Source organism: Sardina pilchardus, chromosome 3 (assembly GCF_963854185.1).
Source record: "Sardina pilchardus chromosome 3, fSarPil1.1, whole genome shotgun sequence".
Classification (NCBI taxonomy): domain Eukaryota; kingdom Metazoa; phylum Chordata; class Actinopteri; order Clupeiformes; family Clupeidae; genus Sardina; species Sardina pilchardus.
This window is the reverse complement of record NC_084996.1, coordinates 17,278,477-17,300,119: the sequence shown is the minus strand read 5'-3', so window position 1 is coordinate 17,300,119 and position 21,643 is coordinate 17,278,477. Positions and strand designations below refer to the sequence as shown.

Sequence of the window (21,643 nt, the reverse complement as noted above, 5' to 3'; positions counted from 1 at the left end):
AATGTAAACATTCTATGTGCAATTTCTGTTGCTTGCATGAAGAATTAAAGCAGTGCATTAAAAAAAAAAAAAACGCTTATTCAAATCTCTTACAAATGTGTACAAACTAGGTACATTTTATTATCAAGGAATCGAAGATTCCATTTCAGCCCTTATTATATATATATACACACACAAAGTACAAAATGTCAAACATACAAATAATAAACACAGTTAAGTCTCAACTCCAGCAAGTCTCAAACTTCCACGGTGCCCTCCTTCACAATCGCCATGGCGAGATTCCGAGCCAACGCCAGTCTGAGGAGTTCAATCTTTGTCGTCTCAAGGTCTTCATCCTGAAGAGACATTTTTTAGAGCCATGAAGATTAGTCTACTGCATGTCTTTAAGGACTAGAAACTACCTTTATTCTCATATTCAAGTGGAGACCCTTATTCTCATACTCAAGTGAAGACAACGTGAATGTTAAGCATAGGTGTAAATGGGGGGGATTGGAGTTGTAATGCAAGCAATCAATCAATCAGTTCCTCACTGACTCAAAGACAACCAACCTCCACGTGAAATAGCTCACCACCTCCTAACTCAATTTAAATGTCTAGGAAATGATGTATACGTGTTGTGTGACCTACAGTAGATAGCCATTACGGAGACAGGCTGTTTCAGCCCTTGTACATTAATTGGCATGAAGGCCTTACTGTGCGTTCAGACCAAGACCGTCAAAAGCGTCAAAGTCGCTGGTGAAGCTCATAGCTCGACGCTCAACCCAGTTCAGCGCCGAAAGCGTCAAAGCCATGACGTGAAACATTCGGACAAACCACAAGCAGCAATCCTGCGAGTTTGACATTCTGATTCCGAACCGTGTCATAGCTCATTACCATAAAGTTAACTGAGGTTCAACTTTTTTTTGACACCCGTGAAGCTCATGAAGCCACGCTCACGCCCAGAACGCTTTTGACGCCGGTAACGCCGACTCTCCATAGAAAATTAATGATTTCCGGCGCTCTTGGCGCTTTTGACGGTCTTGGTCTGAACGCACAGTTAGAATTATTCATGTGGCACTTAGGTGAAATATGACCAGAGCCTGCCCGAGGATGGCCTACACACCTGCATGGGTCGGTCAGGGTTTGGTGGGGCCTTTCCAGAGGTCAGCTCCTCCAAGCAGAACATCAGTTCATGTGTTTGTTCCACTGAGAAGATCACCTGTGCCATTTAAAAAACAAAACAAAAAAAACACGGGCAGGTCAGAAGAATGTTCTAGCTATGAGCGCGACGCTGGTTCTCTGAAGGAGAACACAAGACGCAACCTTTTGGGATATAAACGATGGCTGAAAGAGAACTACCACCACAAATCACATTAAAATGGCAAGATAAGACATGTATATACATACCTCTTTCTGTTCAAGCAGTGGCAGTGCGTCGATAAGCAAGGTCATCCAGAAGCTCTGTGGGGCAATCTTAGCAGTCATGAGGGATAGCAGGAGCTTGGCAGCCTCTGTGAAGCGCTTCTCTCCATACAGCCTGTGGAACTCCCGGTATTTACCTACACATTGCGTTAAAGCACCACATGTTCAGATTAATAATTCATAACATAAATAACATACAGCTCTGGGATATCAGCTAAGCCTGCCATGGGACATTTTAAGGATATCTTATGCGAAACCGGGGTAACTGGATGCACAACAGTTTAGTTGGTCGTTACGCAATGGTCATAATGTCATTGTGCAAATGTTGCTAATCACGGAGATTAACCGTGAAATAACAATACATAATATGCACTGGTTTGCCATTCTAGCTGTCGCATCCTTCTCATCTCGCTGCCCTCTAACTATGTCCCAGTGCCTACCAAGGAAGGTGAGTCTGTCGCTCAGTAGCATGGCCGGCCCCAGGTTGTCAATCAGGTCCAGGTCAGAGAAGGTTCCGCGGGAGCAGTAGTCCTGAAGGAACCTGAGGGAGTGAAGAGTGGAGCACCATCGGGGTATTCAGATTCCTGAGTGTGCATGTTATCATATACACAGTAAGAGTAAATGGTGGCGGGGTGTTGGTACCTTTCTGAGATGAGTGTGGCGAAAGCAGCATCTTTGGCACGGATGCTCCAGGAGAGGGCGGAGCCCAGGCGGTTGTTCCGGAGCGCCCGCTTGGCCATAATCTTACAGATGCTGCGCACTGTACAACAACCAGAGAACAATTTCAAACTAAACACATCTTTTACCTATATGTATTACACGTCTAGAAGCCTACTGCATATGCTATTACTTATTACATAGTAGCATATTAGCTTCTGCCAGGGATTCATGAACTTCTCTATGACACTTTTATAAACTGTTGGAGTAGGAGGGAAAAAATAATAATGCCGAGGACTTCAAGGAAAAAAGATCTGTAACTAGTAGAGGAGTAAATAAACGAATTTCCACTCTATGCTTTGAGAAAATCTCTATATGGGGGGATACTGTATGTGTGGGTGAAGCGGTGTGTAATGGGTGCGTCAGCCGAGCTTTACCCTGTTCGTTCATCTGCCTCTTCTCACAGATCCGCAGCACCTTCAGAGCCTTCCGCTCCGTGTCCAGGGGCACGCGCTCGATCAGCAGCTCCAGGTACACCCGTCCGAAACCCTGGCAGTGGTCAAAGTAGTCCACAGCCAGCTGCCACAGACTGGTGCGGGCAAAGAACATCATTCAGCCTCATGCTTACAGTACGCTGGTCTATGATAACATGACCTGAATAGCCTCCAAAGACCAGACTTGACATGACTCTCCCTTCCCACAAACACATCCCATTCTCCAGGGATGTTCCTCAGCTGACTGTACTCATAGCCTCTTAGACATCACAATCGAATATGCTGATATGTACCGAAATGCTGAGCTTGCTAAGACTGCAAAAAGCAAAGGACGCCCACCTGTGATGTGTGAACAGACCCGAGGCGTACTCCAGAAGCAGGAACTCGCGCAGGTTTGAGCCAAAGCTAGAGAGACACCACAGAACACACAAGGGGATGGACATCAGTCATGAGCAACTGTGTTGGATGAAGCGCTGCTATTTATTTGAAGTGTGTGACTGACTAGGTGACCTACTGAAGATTATGGGACTGCAGCAGCTTGCAGTGATCCAACAGGTCAGTTAAATGGGCCACAAACCACCAGTTGTTGAGAGCAATGCTGAAAACAAATGCACAGAGAAATACGGAGATATATAAATTGATGTCAGAAAACTGTTTTAAATCTTTTATCCAGGAAAGAGACCAAACAGCAGCTACAGTGTAGCATTTCTTTCACTATAATGGCATGCCTTTGAAGGGACTTGGCAGTTTATTTAATAACATGTGAATATTTATCCAAAAATATAAAAATATATATCCAAATCCAAGTTGTGTTCAGTGTTAGCAATACAGTATGTGAGGGCCCACCTGCAGTCTTTGATGACTTGGTGAAGGTCAAATTCAAAAGCTGCCAGAAGAATGCTGTCGAGGGGCTCAGGGGGACTTCGGGAGTCCAGGAACCGGTCCATGCACATCTGGAACACACAAAATGCTTAATCTCTCGCGCTCATACTCACATATACAAATCTCCTCGTAAACTCAAAACACATCTTCTGCAAGGGGGACGCACCTGCGCGTAGTAGTGTAGGTCGATGGGCTTGACTGTGGGGTGAGTATAGAGTAGTCTGGTCACCACATAGTGATACCAGGTGCTCAGCAGCTCCTTGTGCTCCAGAAGAGTGTCGTCGTCACCCACCAGGATCTGAGGAATCAGTTCGCATTCCGCACAGCGTCATACATTTATGAATCGTACTTTACTGTCTGGTTGTAATGGTTGACCTAATGATAGACATGACCTACAGTAATATACTATGAACCCAATCGTGACCACCCTTACCTTACAGATGGTCTCCAGGTGTGGGTTGCTGGCGAAGGAGTTGTCCTGAAGGCAGGCGTCACACTCCTCATGCCATTGTCTCCACTTCACCTCAAACTCTGTCAGCGTCTGTGTGCCGTTGGACTGCAGAGGAAAGGGGGGTCATATGCATATACAAATACATACATATAGAACTTTTTTGCAAGAACAAGCCACTGCAATATTAGTGATCTAAGATACGTGTTTTCCTGCGTACGTACCAAGTTTTATTGACCCAGAAACAAGTACGTTTGTTAAAGGGATAGTTCGGGTTTTAAGACACGAAGTTATATGGGTTCCCTGTCAGCAACGTTGTGCATCAGCAATGACTTACCCCCCGACAGCGTCCTGTGAGCCGAGATCCAGCCGGTTTTTGATGCTGAAGAAAGTAGTCCGGCAAGTTTCTGGGGTCACGAAAGTAAAGTGTTTTTCTTCTCAAAACCATACGTGTTCAAAAGAGTGATAGATTTGCACCACAAAAACGTTGTCCAGGAAAAATTCAAACCTCGTTATCACTGCACTATTTTTCTCGATTCCTATCACTGCGCGCTACTGACAGCTGGCCAACGTTTTTGTGGTGCAAATATATCACTCTTTTGAACGCATATGGTTTTGAGAAGAAAAACACTTTACTTTCGTGACCCCAGAAACTTGCCGGACTACTTTCTTCAGCATCAAAAACGATCAAAAACGGGCTGGATCTCGGCTCACAGGACGCTGTCGGGGGGTAAGTCAGTGCTGATCCACAACGTTGCTGACAGGGAACCCATATAACTTCGTGTCTTAAAACCCGAACTATCCCTTTAAACAAGGACTTAGTTTGCCTATTCTGATGTTCTGATGTTCATGTCACTTGAATGTCACAAGGTACATTGACAGGTCTTTCAACTAGAGATCCTTCACCAAATCCATGATGATAGTTGCAAACTATTAAATTAACATTTTGATCTGTTGGCTTAACTTGTCAAGACTATCATCCTTAAACTAACCAACAACATAAATAATGGCCTTGCCTTCCATGAGAGTTTAATTGATTAAAAGCTGCTCCATTAAGCTGCTACCATATTCATAGCTCAACAGACACCTCTCTTGATAAACACGATCCTACATATCTAAACAATCTCTATATCTATTCTCTTGCATCCTTGTAAATATTTTTTCATTGGTGTCACAATAAAAATAAACTTTACTTATGTGATTCATTGCCTTCACTGATATAATTTCCCCAGCAAAATGGCAATGGCTGCAATATCCAGCTATTTTTTTTTTTTAAAAAGCAGAGGTTACAGTTTGGTGCTCACATTGTAAATGGGCATCCTCTGGAGTAGGTTGTCCATGCGCTTGAACGTGGTCTGTGCAGCAGGCTGCAGCACGGCCTGTTTGGCCAGCATAGACCGAGCCTCCTCCATCCTCCCCTGCAGCACAAAACTGATCACCTGGCAGGAGTGAGAGACAGAGACAGAGACCATGAGACGCCCACGTGCCACCACACAAGCTTCAGAGTACAGATCAGCAGACCTGGCTTAGGCAAAATGAGGAGCAGGAGAACCACATGCATACCACATCCCAGAAAAACTGGTGGCGTGTGGGACTCTCACAACGCAGGACGTCCTGAGCCTTCTCGTCCACCTCTGCCTTGTGGAGCCGTACCCAGTCCAGCAGGTGGAGCAGCAAGGAGCCAGCTGAAGAAAAACAGAGATGCAGCAGCTAGGATTCAGAATGGGACTTTCAATAAGATCAGCTCAACCCAGTAAAAATAAAGATAAAACATCAACATGAGCCCAACTCTGTTTCTGGATAGCAAATAGTTCACATTCTCTTTATTACTGCATATTTTAAAGCGCAAAACAAGCATTTGTTCAGTAAAGGTTTTTACAAGGACACTAGCAAAAGCTCCATTAAAACACTCCAACGACTGCCAGACACTGACTAACTAACTGCCCAGCAATCCCACCCCATTCCTGCCAGAGGGATGTGCGTTATGCGTCACTACAGCAGGGAGAAAGGCACAAACTCTACCTGGAGCAGCGTCAATGAAGAGCACCTCACAGAGGTTCCAGATTAGCTCCACGGCCAAAAGAATAGATACCTGCAATGGAAAGAGGGTTTTTGTAAGCAGATGTGTAGAAATGTGAGTAATATAACGTATGCAGACCCGGCGAAGGGTACCACTTAGGAATAACCATATGCAAACGGTGCTTTCCAAGATGATCAGTTCTGTACCTGGTTGCCATACTGTGCTGCTAGTGCAGGATCTCGTGTTGACACTGGAGAGGAAAGAGAGTCAAAGAAATGTCATTTTTCACCAAATATGGAAACAAATGGTGCTTGCCTTAAGACTTTAATCTATGTGGAGTCAATATACTAGAGCACTACTAGGAAGAGATACCTGCGATTTGTTGGAGCTCTTCCATGCATGCTCTTATAACAGACCTGTAGTTTTTGCTGATACTGACAAACCTGCAAGAGGATGAATAAAAGTACAGCAAGTGAATTATATTTATCCCAACTTGACAATAATATATTAAGAAGAATATATGTCAAAGTAAACAATATATTGGTCTTACTGCGGCTTTTTGTTCTTGCTGGGCAAATCATCTCTGATATTCTGAAGTCCAACAAAGATGTGATGGGACTCATTGAAGAGTTTGCGCAAAATTGGAGAATATATGTCTTCATCTTTCCTTACTACCTGTACGTCTGGACAACTCGGTCCCACTGGTTGTCTACCTGTTATATATTCAGTACAAATATATTCAAACCAAAAAAGTTACAGACCTTGAGAACACGGTGTTTATGGGGTTCTTAATATCTGACTCACCTGCGGCTTTGTGACTTGTCTCGTAAACTAGGATGTCTCCGGGTCCCCATACGAAGCCAACGTGGTTTTCTTTCGAGTTTATTCCTGGGATTAACTGCAAAAATATTTTTGTTTTCACATGTGCACCAGCTGCAACTGGATAAGTTACGTTACACAATACTTTTTCTTGAATGGCTGAATATGTGACATCATCATTCAACAAATGAATGAGTTAACATTAACTAACGTTATTTACGGATGTTTAACTAGCGTTAAAGAAATAAGTTCACGCCAATTCTGCGGCCAGCATCCTGCCCTTTCAAACATAGTACCCCATTATAAGCAACACAAGAACGATCAATTACATTTTAGCTGTAACTAGGAAAGTAAGCGTTGATAGACAGGCTAACATTAACGTTAATGTTTAGTTAGCAGCACGTTAGGGGAAGGCAATTTTAACACTAACATTTATAGATAGAAGAACGTTGATCTCAGATCTAGTACTTACAGTAGTTGTTGGCTCAACATCTACCTCCTCCATTTAGTCAAAATTGTTTTAAAATATTTGCGAGATGAGATCTCTTGCAATGCGAATGGCCAAGAATTATGTCAAGTTCACTGCATTCACCGCTCACGAACTAGCCGCCTCGAGAAAGACCCCTAGTAGTGCATCTTAGCGCCTGATCAAAATGGAATGCAACATTTCCTTTAAAATGTATCGCCCCTCGTTGATCAAATCATTTATAATATTTAGATCAAGATATTTAAATTATGTGTGGTAGAAATGATCACAACCGACAATGAGGGTAAAAACACCTTTCACTCTGATCACTGATAACTAGTCATTTCAAACAGATAATTCCCATTAGACTACCACTCATAGACTTCCAATTACACCTTTAACAACACGCACTAAAAATAATTAATGTAGATGAATGGGCTGAATATCCTTTATCATAAAATATTTACATTAACTTGCCATACAGGTGGATGTTAACTAACTCATATGGTGTGCTTTGATGGGAAATATCTAGTTGTGTATTTTGCACCTCAATAAGTGATCCCACAGATTAATTCTTAACTCGAATATACTTGACCAAGTCATAAACAAGATGGCTACAGGAGCAAGAAGGCATGTTGTTACCTGTGACTAGCTTCATTTGGATCAAACGTTAACAATGTTTTTAACAATGTGTTAACACATGGTTAACATGTTTCTAGCCTATGTGACAATGTTGTATGGGCCACTTAGGCTAATAAGAAAAAATATTTCCCAATGCAATGTTGAATAGATTGTTTCAATGACATGTTATTCATAAAACATGGATTGTTGTGCGCGTTCACGTGAGGAGCGCGACCAAACCACACCTCCTAAGTGACATCACAGATGTTCTGAAAATATAACAAAACAACTCATTGGTTGTTTAAAAACACTTCAATTCACTGGAGTGGTGCAGGCTAGTCTCCATGAGTGACAGTGGGGCTAAATTGGATGGAATACAGTATTGCTTTTGAACATAAATTATATTTTAGTGAAAATGCGCGTTCCCTCGTGAACGCGCACGCAAGATGGGCTTTTAAAAAGGGGGGCGCGTAGGCGCGCGCACGTTGACTCTTTGTGTAGCAGGATAGAGAAGCCCAAATACAATTAGGTACCATGGCCGACGAAAAGCCCAAGGTGAGTGAATTTTAAGATGTCGTACTGCTCAACTTTTACTCATCAAATGCAATATGAAGGAAATAAAATGGAACTTCTGACAGGTCTTTAGGGGGGAGTTATTCCCCTTAGTGGATAAATACTGCAACTACTCCTTTGGAAACACCGGAAGAAATGTGAACGCGCTTGCAAAGGCGCGCAGTTAGCATTTTAGCTTTTCTGTTGTAGGAAATAAGCTAATGTTAATTGAATAGGTTTAGGAATATATTTATCTGTGAATGATCAGAAGTGCAAATACACAATATTTCAAAACGAACTCACTGTATAGGATGTTAGTTCATCGCCCGTTAACTTTCACCTCATGTAGCATACTTAGTGGTTGAAGATTTTGGCTGACAAAGCTAACCAGTTTTCTGGCTAAATTGAATCCAGCCAGCCAAGAGTGTAGCATTGGCCAACATGAGTGCTTCACTATCCGATTCTGTGCTCTACTGGTAGTCATAATCATTGGTACATTGAAGCTGTCTTGATCATTTTGTTTTCTGAAGTAACGTTAAACATGGAGACAAGTTGTTAGGTGTTCTTAGATCTTTGAAGAGGGCTAGTTCCCAGTTGTCCAGAGCGATGTTTAGCTTACAAGCACGGGTAAATGTTATGGAACATGTGGAACAGTTACATTATGGAGCAGTCTGCGTTCTTTTAATCTTTTAGTCTCCCTCACTTAGATATCAACTAGCATTTTAAAGTTATGTTTATCATGTTTTGTTAGGAGAGGGTTTATTTATGCGTGGCTCAACTTTAAGACACATAGGCTAGAAGTGGGGCTGTGTACGAATGTGCCCGGTTACATCGTTCATGCTTTTATTTCGCAGGAGGGAGTGAAGACGGAAAATAATGAACACATCAATCTCAAAGTGGCTGGACAGGATGGCTCAGTAGTGCAGTTCAAAATCAAGAGACACACACCACTCAGTAAACTGATGAAGGCATACTGTGAAAGACAGGTGAGGTGCAAATTAAGTCAAATTCTCAGGGTGGAAGTGGGTATAGCAGCAGTGAAGTCGGCCTATGAACTTATGGTAATGGTTGTGCTTAAGGCATTGCTTGTAAATCAAATAGTCAAGGAAGACAAAATAAAAGTCACAACTATGTCACCTAGCTGGTGTATTATATCAATAGTATTTCACATATAACTTTTTGAAACTGCTGCAAATATGAATTCATTTAAATGTACTGTATGTTTGTGTCATTTCAGGGTCTGACCATGAGGCAAATTCGCTTCCGGTTTGATGGACAGCCCATAAATGAAACAGACACACCTTCACAGGTAATCAAATCCAATCAGAGCCATAGAAAGAGACCACACAACTAAACAAAACAAAACAAAACAAAAAAAAAACAGTGTTGAATTGCTGTATTGCAGGAGGTGGGATGTAGGCTATCTCTGGATGCGGGAGGGCGTAATATGTTAACTCATTGACTACTGACCAAGTGATTGGCAGTTTTCTGTTCCATAACTCCCATAATCCGACAACTGGCATGGAAAAGCGCTGCCATCTTTTTCCACGGTCTCTAAGGGGAGTGTCTGTTTTCTCTACTGTCCTGAATCCAACGACCCCTCTCAGTATGACTTTCCCTCACAGGTCACTTAAACCATCCTGTGTCATTTAGTTTAGTAATTTATTTCAAGAATACACTTTGAGTCTAGGTTACATCACCACACACTCAGGTATGCATGTAGCCTGGCTCCGCCTGATTACATACATCACGCTCAATTTCATTTCTCTTCATACTCCGTCTGGTGTAGCTTGGTCCAGCTTCGTTTACTCCGGCAAGTGCATCTCTTTTTTTCGAAGTATATTTTTTTGGCTTTTGTGCCTTTAATTTTGACAGGACAGTAGAGAGAGACAGGAAGTGAATGGGTGAGAGAGTCGGGGTGGGATCCGGAAAGGACCTCGGGGCGGGAATCGAACCCGGGTCGCCAGTGTGCGGTGCGGGTGCCCCAGCCAGTTGCGCCAGAGCTGGGGCCTGGCAAGTGCATCTCTGCCCAATCAGCAAACCGAGGGCGTTCCCAAGAGTGATTACATTAGGGCTGTGTCTGAAACATAAGTACACACGCTGGGCAGTGTGCATTTTCCGGAAGTTACGTCAGAATAGACTCTCCGAAAGTCAAGCGCTCCCACTAGATGGGTACTTCGTTTGGCGTGATTTCCAAGCGTGCATCGATGCATCTTTTTTGGCCTCAGATATCCCATAATCCATTGCGCAGCACAGGTCAAGCTCCACACGTCATGCAAATCGTCAACACCCCCCCTCCCCGAGTCAGGCGAGGCCAACTAGTTTGTGCTGTCCAAATGTAGGTAGGGACGCATACTGAGGAGCAAGCTAACTGAGACGCTACTGGAAAGAAGGTACTATCCAGCGTGCACGCTTGACTTTTGGACACAGCCTGCAATCCCCCTGAAAGGAGATGTAGGTGGGTGTGGCCAGGCTAGGTAAAAGGTGGAGCCAGGGGGACAAAAGAGCTATGGACAGCAGCAAGCAACCAAAAGGGAGAATTTGACTCACAGGAGTTAAAGCAGATTATTTGCAACATAAAATAATATATTATGAAAATGTCACTACATTCTTTACTTTAGTAATCATATGCATGTGACAAATAAACATCCTTGTATCCTTGTATATTAATTGATTCAATGTTTTCTTGGCAGCTGGAAATGGAGGATGAAGACACAATTGATGTTTTTCAGCAACAGACTGGAGGCTTCTTCTAAAAGGGTGAAGAATGTTCCTCTTCTCCACCCCTCCAACTTATACAGCTGCACCTCCTCACTTTTCCCCAATATCATGTTCAAGTCGAATCCGTTCCAAAGCAGACCATCTCACAGTTTAATGGATCTGTGGTTATACATTGGGGCTCTTTTAGTTTCATTTAGATTTTTTTGTTTTTTGTTTTTTTTGTACATATATTGATTTTGCAAGGCAAATGCTACATCTGAAAAATGTTTAAGTGTATTGCTGCATAATGTTCCAAGCCCACTATCCTGCCACAGTCTGCTTTTACTAGAGGTTAGGTTTCAGGTATGTTGGTGTTTTGTGCTGTGAGGAGACAAGGGAGTCCAATAGGGAGTAAGTAAGCTTGGGTTTCTCTGTTGTGTGTCCATGCATCGCTAGTGTTCCTACTTCAGTCACATGTTAGTCACATTGCGATCTCATTGGATGATTGGATACCAAACAAAATCTTTATGGTAGCCTTATCCAGCCTTATCTATTAAACTATGCTAACAGGTGTTAAGTGAACATGTTAAGTTAAGTTAACATGAGCCTAACTTTAAGTAAGATTGCTGATTCCTTTGTCCAAAGCTGTACATCACACAATATACATATTACTACATTGTTATCGCTCATACTCTTAATTCAGCTCATCACCATGGTATTAGCTTGCAATTATTTCATAACTAAGGTGGCTGGTGCTATACAAACCAAATTGTTTGGCTGACAAATTAGGTAATTTCTAAGGCCATTTGCAATAAATTTGTTTATCCTGTTATCGTGAACCAAATCTAAATATGTGTGCTGAATTCTGCACTGTACCTAAATAGATCTTAGAGTAAAGTTAAGAAGGACATACATACAAACCCAAAATTGCATCTTATCTAATTAGGGTTAGATAAATAAAATGAGATACGATGTGATGGGCAATGAGAAAGCAGGGTAGCGGACAGGAGGGCGCTTGACGAGGTATGGACACAAATAAATCATTGCTTCCATTGGACAAGAATATATGAACAAATATCTCCATTTACGTACACGTGTATATGAATGGAACTGTAAAACCCTAACTTCATAACCATGTATATTTTGTTTTGCTGGAATGGTGAGTGGAGAATGTGTGGCACCCCAAACAGAAAAGAGATTTACAGTATATACCAGCACACCAGTATTTACATGACATGATATGGAGACAGAACAACACAACCTTCATTCTGAATGCTTGTACAGTCATTTGTTTGGTTTGCTTCCTGACAGTCTTCAGGTCATGATTAGCCTTACAGTGAATTTCAGAAAGTTGCGCACCACTTTAGAAGCCATAAGCCGTTTTGATTATGACCGGAAGGGGTTGCACCGTTTGCCTCATTCCCTGAAATTAGAGTGGCTCCTCACCCAACTTTTCTGTTGTTTCCGAATATTTTATATCTTTATATATATATATATATATATATATATATTATAAATATAAATATATATATTGTAGCAGTTGTGTATAGTATGGAACTGGTTGGAATAGGATAAGGATAAGAAAACCCTAAAGGATGTTTCATTCAAGATGAGTATCTGTATTGTGGAATACATTTCTTGTTAAAATAAAGTTGTTCATTTTTTAAATTCAATTCTAATTCCTTGACTTCTGAGAGGTCGTGGTCATGGGAGTGGGGGTGTAATCTATAAATCCAAGACTGGAATCATTATAATGTGACACAATGCTCAGTTAAAGTCCAGCCAGCTGTAGGCAAGCTGTCAAAAGGAAGCTATGTGTGACTGACACACAATTATGATAATGGCATAAAGTGATTCATGCTGTTCCATGACTAAATTTAGATTAAAACCGTGGTTCAAGACTAACAATAATCCCATTATGGATTCTTTTGCCCTCTGAACTTTGATGTTACTACATTTGTAATAACCCATAATTATCCAGGCTATCATGTGTCATCAGCAGTTATGTCATTGCGTATTGTGTATGTCATTGTGTCATGTATTGTGCTTCAGAAGTGGGGCACCCTTTCACCACCCCTCTTTAGCCTTTTGTGGGTTAACTGTGGCACATGGTCCTGCCACTTAGGAGGTGGAGGGAGGGCACATCTTGGGTTCTAATGAGGGGTAGAGAAGAGTATTTCCAGTTGGACACAGACCTAACAAGTTAATTAGGTTCTTCAATAAGTTAATAATTTGTGAAAAAGAAAGAAAGAAAAACATGTGGTATCATATGCCAGCTGTAATAAACCAAGTGAATGCAATAGTGATAAAGAAGGTGATTAAGGCTAGCGGTGAAACAGACAGGAGGGAAAGTGAAAGCCGACTCAAAATAGATTGTAAAGGCTTGACATCATCAAATATGCTCGGTCACTCTTGGTTTTGCTTTTCTTGATTTGGTATCAGCATAATTTACCAGTAATTTTTAGGGCATGTGATGTGAGTAAAACACTTTTCCACATTTGGTCGTTAATATTTTTAGGCTGTTAACTGTCAAGTTGAAACATTCGGCCCATTTGTAGCCTGGGCCTATCAATGCGGACTGACAGATAGGAGACTAATGATTTTCGCGCATTTAGATACCATGATTGCGCTCAGCAACCTCAGTCAGTCATAATCTAGGATAGACGTATGGCCCTTTACTTTAAGATTGTCGCATGCACGCACGTGTGCCTATATATAATCTGAAATTCCTCAATGCGAGAGAGAGAAACTTTAATGGAGAGAAATTCTACAGGATCATTGTTTTGTCATCATCGCACAGTGTTTTTACCTTTGGAGAAAATGCTCTAGATTTGATTTTGGTGACCAGTGTCCTTGAACGATAGATTATTTATCCAATCACAGCGGATATTCCTCAATTCTGACCAACCAAATAGTCTGGAATTCTTGTGGGCTGGGGCTTTTGTGCTGCTGGGTCGGAGCAAAGTTGGATCAGCGAACGACGTTACCGTGCTCAGATTACACTTATCTGAAGTCGGGTGGAGTCCATGCGGAATTTGAGGAGAACGGATTTGCCATTTAAAAGATAGCTAATTCATAGATTTACGCGCTATTCAACGTTGCAATTGACATCATGACGACCACTACCACCTTTCAAGGATTGGAACCTGGTTCAAAAAGTAGTTCCAGGTAAATGAAGATTTGTGAAACAAACAAAAGAAAATGGTAGCCACAGCTAACGCTATCCTCTTGAGTTTGACTTCCAGAAGACAAGTAACGTTAACTGTAACGTTAACGTTGACGGTACTGCGAACTAATTAGCATTTCATTGCGTTCTCGTGCCTGGCATGTTCCCCAGAAAATTGATTTGTATGTGTTTCACGATGAGAAGTATATACCTATAACTTTTTGCGTTTTTTTAAATGCAAGCTCTATTTAAACATATTTTGTAATGTCAGCTAGCTGGGCAGGGGAACTAACGTTAACAGTACGATGACGTTAACCTTTATTTCGACCAAGCTGACCATTATGGAGAAATATTGTAAAAGGGCCAGCGAGCGATATGATGTCACTAACTTATCAGTAACTAGCGGTAAATCTAACCTGATTTTTTTATTTGATTAATTTGATGTGAAATAAATGTCAAAGTAAGGTTATACTATTGCCAGTGACCATTACATTAAGATAAACAACGTAAAGACATTAGATTAGTAGAAACGCCCATAAGCATAATGTTTTGTACATATCCAGTGAATTGCAGTATGTGTAGTTTGATAACTAACGGGGAGCAAATACTAACCTGGGGTATGAACCGTTAGCTAGCTGGTCCCTAGGATATTGAATGTTGGCCAGCATCAGTCCTACTGACCCCTTAATGCACGCTCGCTAATGTTCACCTGCTAACCTTCGTTTGAGCTATAATCACTGTTCGTCTGACATACGATACTTCGCCTATTTTCATTTTAAGAAATCTATGTTATTCACAGTGTTGTTTACATGATCAACAGTTTGAAGCTGCTTGAAAATGCCACTGACTCATGCGGCAAGTCTTCTATTCTTCAAATAGCTAATGGGCACAAGTTGTTAGAGTTCAAAGCGTAGAAAGTAAAGGTGTTGCCAGTTGGTTAATATTAGCAGGGATCAAATGTGAAAAGGTAATACTTATGCATTTTCGAAGAAGTCTAATATTAAGTTTCCTTATCTTAATTATGGTGCAAGCTAACATGATGGCTCGTTTTAGCCATTTGAGGATTCATGTGGCACATCTTCGTGTATTTCAGAGAGGTCTCTTATTAACTGTTGCTATGTTTGTTCGATAAGTTAACTAATTAATCTGGTCATTTTAGCTGTCTTAATCTTTTCCCTTAACGTTATTGGCTTGAGAAACAGCCTCAAGCTCCAGAGATGTAGGTCGAGCAAACTGACTTGGTCTGCTAACACAAACTCATACGCCTTCTTACTTAAGCTTTAACGTTATAATCCATACTGGCTATTTTAAAACTATTGATTGTATATAGGCTGTAGTCGTCTATTCATTTATTTCGGGTTTGTGCAATTTCTTGCTATATTGATGGGAAATTATTGTCGTTTCACTGTGGGGTGGGGTCTCGAAAATGGCTTTTTCTGCTTTCCGACTGGAAAAGCTTGAGCTCATCTCATCTGGAGGATCGGGCCAATTTCTGTCATTATTGTTAGTCAGGCTTTGAAAACAGCGGCTTCCAGTTTTATATTTTCGATTCTGTACCGTTAGTCTTAACATAAATTGATCGACATTTTGATATGGTGGAAAGTTGTGGCATGCCTTATTCGGACAGCTGCTGAGCGTCAGCTGCTGAATTAAAAAAGAGGGCTGAGGGGAGGGGTCGCAAAAATGTCCTCTGTCGAGTCATCACCATTCGAGTCGCCACGTTTGTCTAATAATGAGTCGGATCCGAAAGCATTTTTTAGTCTTTTACTTTTATTTAATCGCGAATCCATTGTTTCCCGTGTGTGGACGGTATGGAATGAAAGCCATCCTGCGTCTAAGTGCTTGGGAATTTCTGATTGGCTGCCGACCAGGCTGCAGACAGGGGTCGGCTTCAGTCAGTAGGTTGAAACTGTGTGTCTGGTGGAGGGGCTTAAGGAAGCAGACCTTCCCGTGAGGGATCCGGCTCAGCAGCTAATGCGGTGTGTTGTCATGTGCACTGTGTGTACTTGCATATGTGCCTGCCTGTCCTTTCTGCTGTGTAACCACTTTGGTATGCCTCTCCCACACAGCAGTGAAGGGCTGTGCGGTAGACTCCCATGGACTGTCAAATGAGTATTGATCAATAATTGCTGGTCTTGACAGGGTGTTGCGACCTCCCGGTGGAGCCTCGAACATATGCTTTGGCACAGATGAGGAGAAACCTGCCCGAAAGAATAAGATGGCCTCCAACATCTTTGCTGGACCGGACGACCCCCACGCTCACCGCAGGAACAACCCACCTGGTAGCCTCTCAAACAGAACCCTTTGATCCCTCACCTTTTTTTACTCCTAACCTGTTAGACCTGATCTGGCACTGTTTGCTGACCCTCTGCCTTTAACCACTGACTTTCACATGGTGCACCTGTCCTATTTTGCCCTTATCTGGTACGCTTGTGCTCTTCTGTTGCCACTGGCATTCTGATCTTGTCATGATCACCTAGTATGTCCCTACATATTTTCTCTCTCGCTCTGTCTCACTCTTTCTCTCTTTGATTCTGACTTTTTCCCTGTCATTAGGTATGACTACTAGTCTCTGAACCTCCTGTATGTCTCATCTGACATTGTAAAAACACGTACCGTAGATGATCACAGTACACCTGCATTGATCTTTGCCTCTTATGTTGATGGTAAAGGACCGGAAAAGTAAAGTAGCCATGGAATTAAGTTAGCAGAAGTTTGGTATGGAGGAACAGTTTTAGGTTTTGTGTTTAATCATGTTTTTGTGAGCAGGTGTTATTTTGGTGCAGTTCAAGCACACAGACATTAATTACAGGGCTACAGGCCTTTTTACTGTAGTGTTGTGGAGTGAGCAAATGCATATTTGAAGTCTCTTTAAGGTATAATTTAGACTGCCCAGTTAAGTTCTGTCTTGTAAAATGAAGAACCTGCTAAATAAGAGAGGGTGAGAGAATGTGGAACAATAGTCCGTTGAAGAGATTTGAACTGTGAGTGTTTGCTTTTTGTTCAGTCATTGGATACATTTGCCACAGCAGGTAGTTTCCAGCCTCTCCTTTCCTCCAGGGTTGTGCATATTGACCCCCTGTGGGTGGCCAGCAGACAGAAGTCATGTGAGGGATGAGTCTGTGGTGATACTGCAGGGACTATGATGAGATACCGAGAGGACTTAATGCTAGGAGGTAGCATGAAGGAGCTGATTGTTTTGCCAGAGCTGCCTCGCAATAAGTTAACTTCATTAGTCAAGGGCTCGGTCAATATGTGAATGGAGTCTCTTGTGTATTTTTCCCTTCCTTCCTTGTCCAGTGTGTGTAAATCCTGTGTGTGTGTGTGGGGGGGGGGGGGGGGGGTGTAAGACTGTACAGGCTTCAATATGTAGGACATATTGTACAGTGTAGACAGAGGAGGGGGGAGGGGGAGGCCAGCTTATTTGTTTTGTCTTTGGGTTGTGGTCGTTTGGAGAGCATCTTAAGTGATTTCTGAGCTGTGCTGCCCCTCCGTCAGGATGCAGGGTTTGGGATTTGGGTTTGATGACCACAACACGAGTCATCCTGTGTGTGTGTCTGCTGTTTTTGTGAGGGGGGGCTTTTCTGGTTTGTAAAGGAAGTGATGCAGCCTCTGCAAGATGAATCAGACAGGCATGCTGATGTCAACATGACTGGTCTGTACTCTGTAGCAGACCATCATAAACCCGTGCGTGTGTGCATGTGTATGTGTGTGTGCGCGTGCACACAGATTCTTAGATTTGGCTGAGTATATATTCAGTGGGTGTGTTTCTGTTGAAAGACCTATCTGAGCACACTGTTACTCCATGTGTGTGATGTGTGGACATGCGTAGGGGCCTGTGCGTTTCAGTGTGTGTATATATATATATCTTGTGTTGTAAAGTGTCAGCAGACTAATAGTTCATGTGGCTGTGTGTGCAGGAGGGGAGGCCAGCGGTGTCCTGTGTGGCGAACCGTCCGCCCCGCTGAGGCGCTGCCCCCAAGCTCCCATCTACACCGAGCTGGCACCACCACCGGCACCTGAGCCCGAACCCTCGCCCTCCCGAAACAACGTCCAGGTGAGCAGACCCTCTGGCCCGTGTGCGACTATGCGCGGCTGTGCGCATGCGCTAGCCATCCTAGGCCCTGTCCCTCACTGGGGAGCGGGTGTCTGATCACTGCACCAAGTGCTGTAGAAGGGCCCCCGGGCAGAAAGACTGCAGTAGGCCTTGAAATGACCGCACTGCTGTCTGTTTTATCTGATAAGATCGGTCATTTAAATTGGCGAAGTTGAGAGGTATTACTAGCAGTTTTCTCATTTAATGGGCAACTCCCATAGTAAAATTAACTCCTATAGTAAAATTTCATAAAACATTGGATTTGGATATAGAGCATTTGCCTGTTAATACTGTTTATTTCATAGTACTACTCAAGGTCGAAATGATTCCTAATATTACATGTAAATAGATGTAAAATGAATATCATTAAGACTGTTCTTTTCACGTAAGACAATTATTTAACTCTTCTCCTGCAATGTATTTGGATGGTAATTACACCCTTGTAGCTCATGCAAGCACTGGTGGTATCAATACATGTGATCGCTGTTGGATTATGGTGGATGCTCCTTTAAAAAACACACACACACACACACACACATACACACACACAGGTTTGGATAGTCGTGAGATTTGTGCTCTGATTAGGAGAGCTGGAGCAGCCCTAGTGATATCTGGGTCATACTACCAGCCGATTCCGTGTCATGAAATGCTGAGGTCACGTGCGGGTGTCTTGGCATGTTGGTGTCCCTGGTATGCAGTTTTGAATTTGACATGGCTCTCTGACTTACTTGGGTTTTTTTTTTTCAGGTTGAAGATCAGCAGCAGCCTAACGATGGTGAGTTCAGTTTCTTAAGATTATTAATTTCTTAAAATGGTCTTAAAATGTTTATAAGAGCTGTATTTCCGATACTTTAAGCTCCCTTAATGTCATGCTATGAAATTCTGTGTGAAACATCTCATTTGCCGAGACAAACTGTTGCACTGTTGCATGTCTGGAGCACAAGTAACGTGCTGTCTGAAGATCAGCAGTGCGCCGAGCATTCCTTTCTATAAACGGCGCTGCATGACACCCATTTGAAAATTATTATCCTAATGAAAGTCTTTGGATAGACTTCACTTCCCCGCATTGCTATGTGTGAAAAAGAAAGCAAACCACAGGGATGAGTTTGCACTGAACACCCATATGAACACGTGATTACAATTTTCGTGCTTAAGCAAGAGCATGTGTAACTTGAGCTCTGCATATCTTACTGATGTTATTCCATCTAATTTCTAGCAGCTTTGCCAGCTTTCTTTAGGCCCCAACAAAACTCTTCATCTTCAAGTACTTTTCCATGTGTGACATTAACACAGAAACCCAAATAAAAATGACAGAGATGTGCAGAACAAAAATTACTGTTTTCCTCACTGAATGGGAGTTTCATAAAATGCGCCGTTGCTTTGCACTGATTGAATACTTAGTCGAGCAATTACTAGAAACCTACTCTGCCACTGCACCTAACAAAATACTAACATGGGGGGGTATAGGGAAACACAAGCGATGGTATTTTTGCACCCACCGAGCCACAAACTCACGCACACTCACTGATCTGACATCTGACACCACTCGCTCTGTTTACCCAGAAGCGGAGGAGGACCAGAACGAGGAGGCCTCCGAGCGCTCTGCCCCCCCTGCAGGTGCTGGGACTCCCGGCGGCAGGAGAAACCCCCCCGGCGGGAAGTCCTCCGTCATCCTGGGCTGAGGGACTCCCACCAGACTCTTGTTTTTCTTTTTCTTTGTCTCGTTTGTTTCATTTATTTTTTATTATCTTTGAATTTTTTTAAAGAATCGCCATGCTTTTTTTCCCCTCAGCTCACCCTCGAGCTCCGGGGATGTGATTGTCCTGCACTCTGTTTTCACATTTTTTCTATCAAAACAAAAAGAGAAAAAAAAAGAGCAGAACAGAACGTTGACATGCACTTTATGTTTGTCCTCCCCGCCAGTCAGCTCGTCCTGCGCAGCACAGCGCGCACAGCTGCAGGTTGAGCTCCTCTCAGCCTGTCCCGTGCGAACGGATTCAAGAAAGACAAAAATTTTGTTGCGCAAAATTTCTAAATACAATAAAGATTGATTATAAAATTGCACTCGTGCACCGTTGCTTTTTACCTACCTGAAGTGTCACTTGTTTCTAAGGCTGTAAAAAACATAACAGCACAGAGTTTGATCCCTAGGCTTTTGGACTTGAAGCTGTACTTTGGTCGGTATTTTTTTTTTGGCGATCTGCTTCAGAGAATTGGATCATTCAAAATTTAAATGAGTGCTACTAGAGTAAAAACAGTTGATCTGAGCAGGTGAAGTTTCTTGGCTGAGTAGTTTGGTTGAGTAAAGACGTCAACTTCTGGCCCGTCTGGTTCTTAGGAGGAGGGTCAAAGTTTGGCTTTAATCTTTCCGTAAATCCTGGTCTTTGACCCACTTGTAGTTTCTTAAATGACGGACATTACACTAATGACAGGACTGGGGTAATGGCTATAAGCTTCTTACAGAAGACCAGACCTGCAGAGAACCAGACGGACCTAGGCTTCTCCAGTAACAATGGAAAATTGCGACGGGAAACTGGCATGGAAAATCTTACACATCCTTTTGTCCATCTAAGGCCATGAAGCCTCTTGTTGAAGAAATGCATCATCACATTCAGGGACCTAGTGGAATGGCTAAAAGATAAAAGCTATATCAACAGGAACGCAACACTCCTAGGTGTGGCAAGGCTGGGTCGATTTGGATGCTAGTGTTTTGAATTGGTGGAAGCTGAAGATTCGTGTTTAATCCAGCAAATATTAGGCAGGCATGTACTGCATGATAGAGAGATTTGCTCTTTTCAAAAAATGATCCAGAGGAGCTGATAAAATATTGGCACATTTGACTACAGTGACCAACACCAATGTAGGGCATGGACTAAACCTCTGCATAATGCATGTTAAGGGCCAGTAAATTATTGAACGCAAAGGAGGCCTTCCACAGAAATAATAATCCTAACGCTGAACTCTCTCTTGGGTTGGGTCCCAACTCCGCCTGCAGTTTGGAGGAGTATGAGGTAATATGCTGAATTCTCTCAGACACAGCATTTCACTATGTCGCCTACAGGTGGCAGCATTTACTTGTGTTATACAATGTGTGCTGAGAACCCTTTGTGTGGGTTGGAAAGGTCGGAATGAGGACATGCCCTTTCAATAGGATCTAATGGAGGGAGCTTTTTTTCATCATTGAATCAGAATCCAATCATGAATTTGTTTTCATCGTTAAGTAGTGATGGGATGACGAGGGGTGACATGAAAAGGATGTTTGCTCTTGCCACCTAATAGTTCTGGCTTCTGCTTGCCCGATGTGCAGAAACAACACAAGTA

The 21,643-nt window shown here is 42.6% G+C and overlaps 3 protein-coding genes across 4 annotated transcripts; 2 read left to right on the top strand and 1 right to left on the bottom strand.

Moving 5' to 3' along the window:
* Window positions 1-87: 87 nt before the first annotated feature.
* On the bottom strand, window positions 88-7,350 carry nup85 (nucleoporin 85). The gene is made up of 19 exons (XM_062532224.1): window positions 7,194-7,350; window positions 6,707-6,800; window positions 6,453-6,615; window positions 6,275-6,345; window positions 6,109-6,152; window positions 5,905-5,974; window positions 5,446-5,567; window positions 5,187-5,321; window positions 3,868-3,990; window positions 3,601-3,732; window positions 3,399-3,505; window positions 3,067-3,150; window positions 2,892-2,957; window positions 2,496-2,647; window positions 2,044-2,161; window positions 1,842-1,942; window positions 1,387-1,538; window positions 1,103-1,198; window positions 88-335 (listed from the first exon to the last, which is right to left on the bottom strand). The coding sequence occupies exons 1-19, from the start codon at window positions 7,224-7,226 to the stop codon at window positions 237-239; spliced, it is 1,962 nt and encodes a 653-aa protein (XP_062388208.1). The 5' UTR covers window positions 7,227-7,350; the 3' UTR covers window positions 88-236.
* An 842-nt stretch (window positions 7,351-8,192) lies between these two features.
* Window positions 8,193-12,728, top strand: LOC134076922 (small ubiquitin-related modifier 2-like). Of its 2 annotated transcripts, none has more exons than XM_062532221.1 (4): window positions 8,193-8,363; window positions 9,215-9,346; window positions 9,598-9,669; window positions 11,054-12,728. In XM_062532221.1, exons 1-4 carry the CDS (start codon window positions 8,343-8,345, stop codon window positions 11,114-11,116), a joined length of 288 nt encoding a protein of 95 aa, XP_062388205.1. In that variant the 5' UTR covers window positions 8,193-8,342; the 3' UTR covers window positions 11,117-12,728. The 2 variants fall into 2 exon arrangements, with proteins under 2 accessions (XP_062388205.1, XP_062388206.1); XM_062532222.1 differs by lacking the exon at window positions 8,193-8,363 and adding an exon at window positions 8,876-8,987.
* Window positions 12,729-14,033: 1,305 nt separating this feature from the next.
* On the top strand, window positions 14,034-20,386 carry jpt1b (Jupiter microtubule associated homolog 1b). Its single transcript, XM_062532219.1, has 5 exons — window positions 14,034-14,228; window positions 16,369-16,508; window positions 18,147-18,283; window positions 19,070-19,097; window positions 19,886-20,386. Exons 1-5 carry the CDS (start codon window positions 14,173-14,175, stop codon window positions 20,002-20,004), a joined length of 480 nt encoding a protein of 159 aa, XP_062388203.1. The 5' UTR covers window positions 14,034-14,172; the 3' UTR covers window positions 20,005-20,386.
* The last annotated feature ends 1,257 nt before the right edge of the window (window positions 20,387-21,643 follow it).

Excerpts from the sequence above, each read along its gene's own strand:
- jpt1b (XM_062532219.1), top strand. The coding sequence starts at position 14,173 with ATGACGACCACTACCACCTTTCAAGGATTGGAACCTGGTTCAAAAAGT. Across the intron at positions 18,284-19,069 it reads CCTCCCGAAACAACGTCCAG|GTTGAAGATCAGCAGCAGCC; the intron begins GTGAGCAGACCC and ends TTTTTTTTTCAG. Across the intron at positions 19,098-19,885 it reads TCAGCAGCAGCCTAACGATG|AAGCGGAGGAGGACCAGAAC; the intron begins GTGAGTTCAGTT and ends CTGTTTACCCAG.
- LOC134076922 (XM_062532221.1), top strand. The coding sequence starts at position 8,343 with ATGGCCGACGAAAAGCCCAAG. Across the intron at positions 8,364-9,214 it reads TGGCCGACGAAAAGCCCAAG|GAGGGAGTGAAGACGGAAAA; the intron begins GTGAGTGAATTT and ends TTTATTTCGCAG. Across the intron at positions 9,670-11,053 it reads AAACAGACACACCTTCACAG|CTGGAAATGGAGGATGAAGA; the intron begins GTAATCAAATCC and ends TTTTCTTGGCAG.
- nup85 (XM_062532224.1), bottom strand. The coding sequence starts at position 7,226 with ATGGAGGAGGTAGATGTTGAGCCAACAACTACT. Across the intron at positions 6,616-6,706 it reads GACAAGTCACAAAGCCGCAG|GTAGACAACCAGTGGGACCG; the intron begins GTGAGTCAGATA and ends AATATATAACAG. Across the intron at positions 6,346-6,452 it reads AGCAAGAACAAAAAGCCGCA|GTTTGTCAGTATCAGCAAAA; the intron begins GTAAGACCAATA and ends ATCCTCTTGCAG.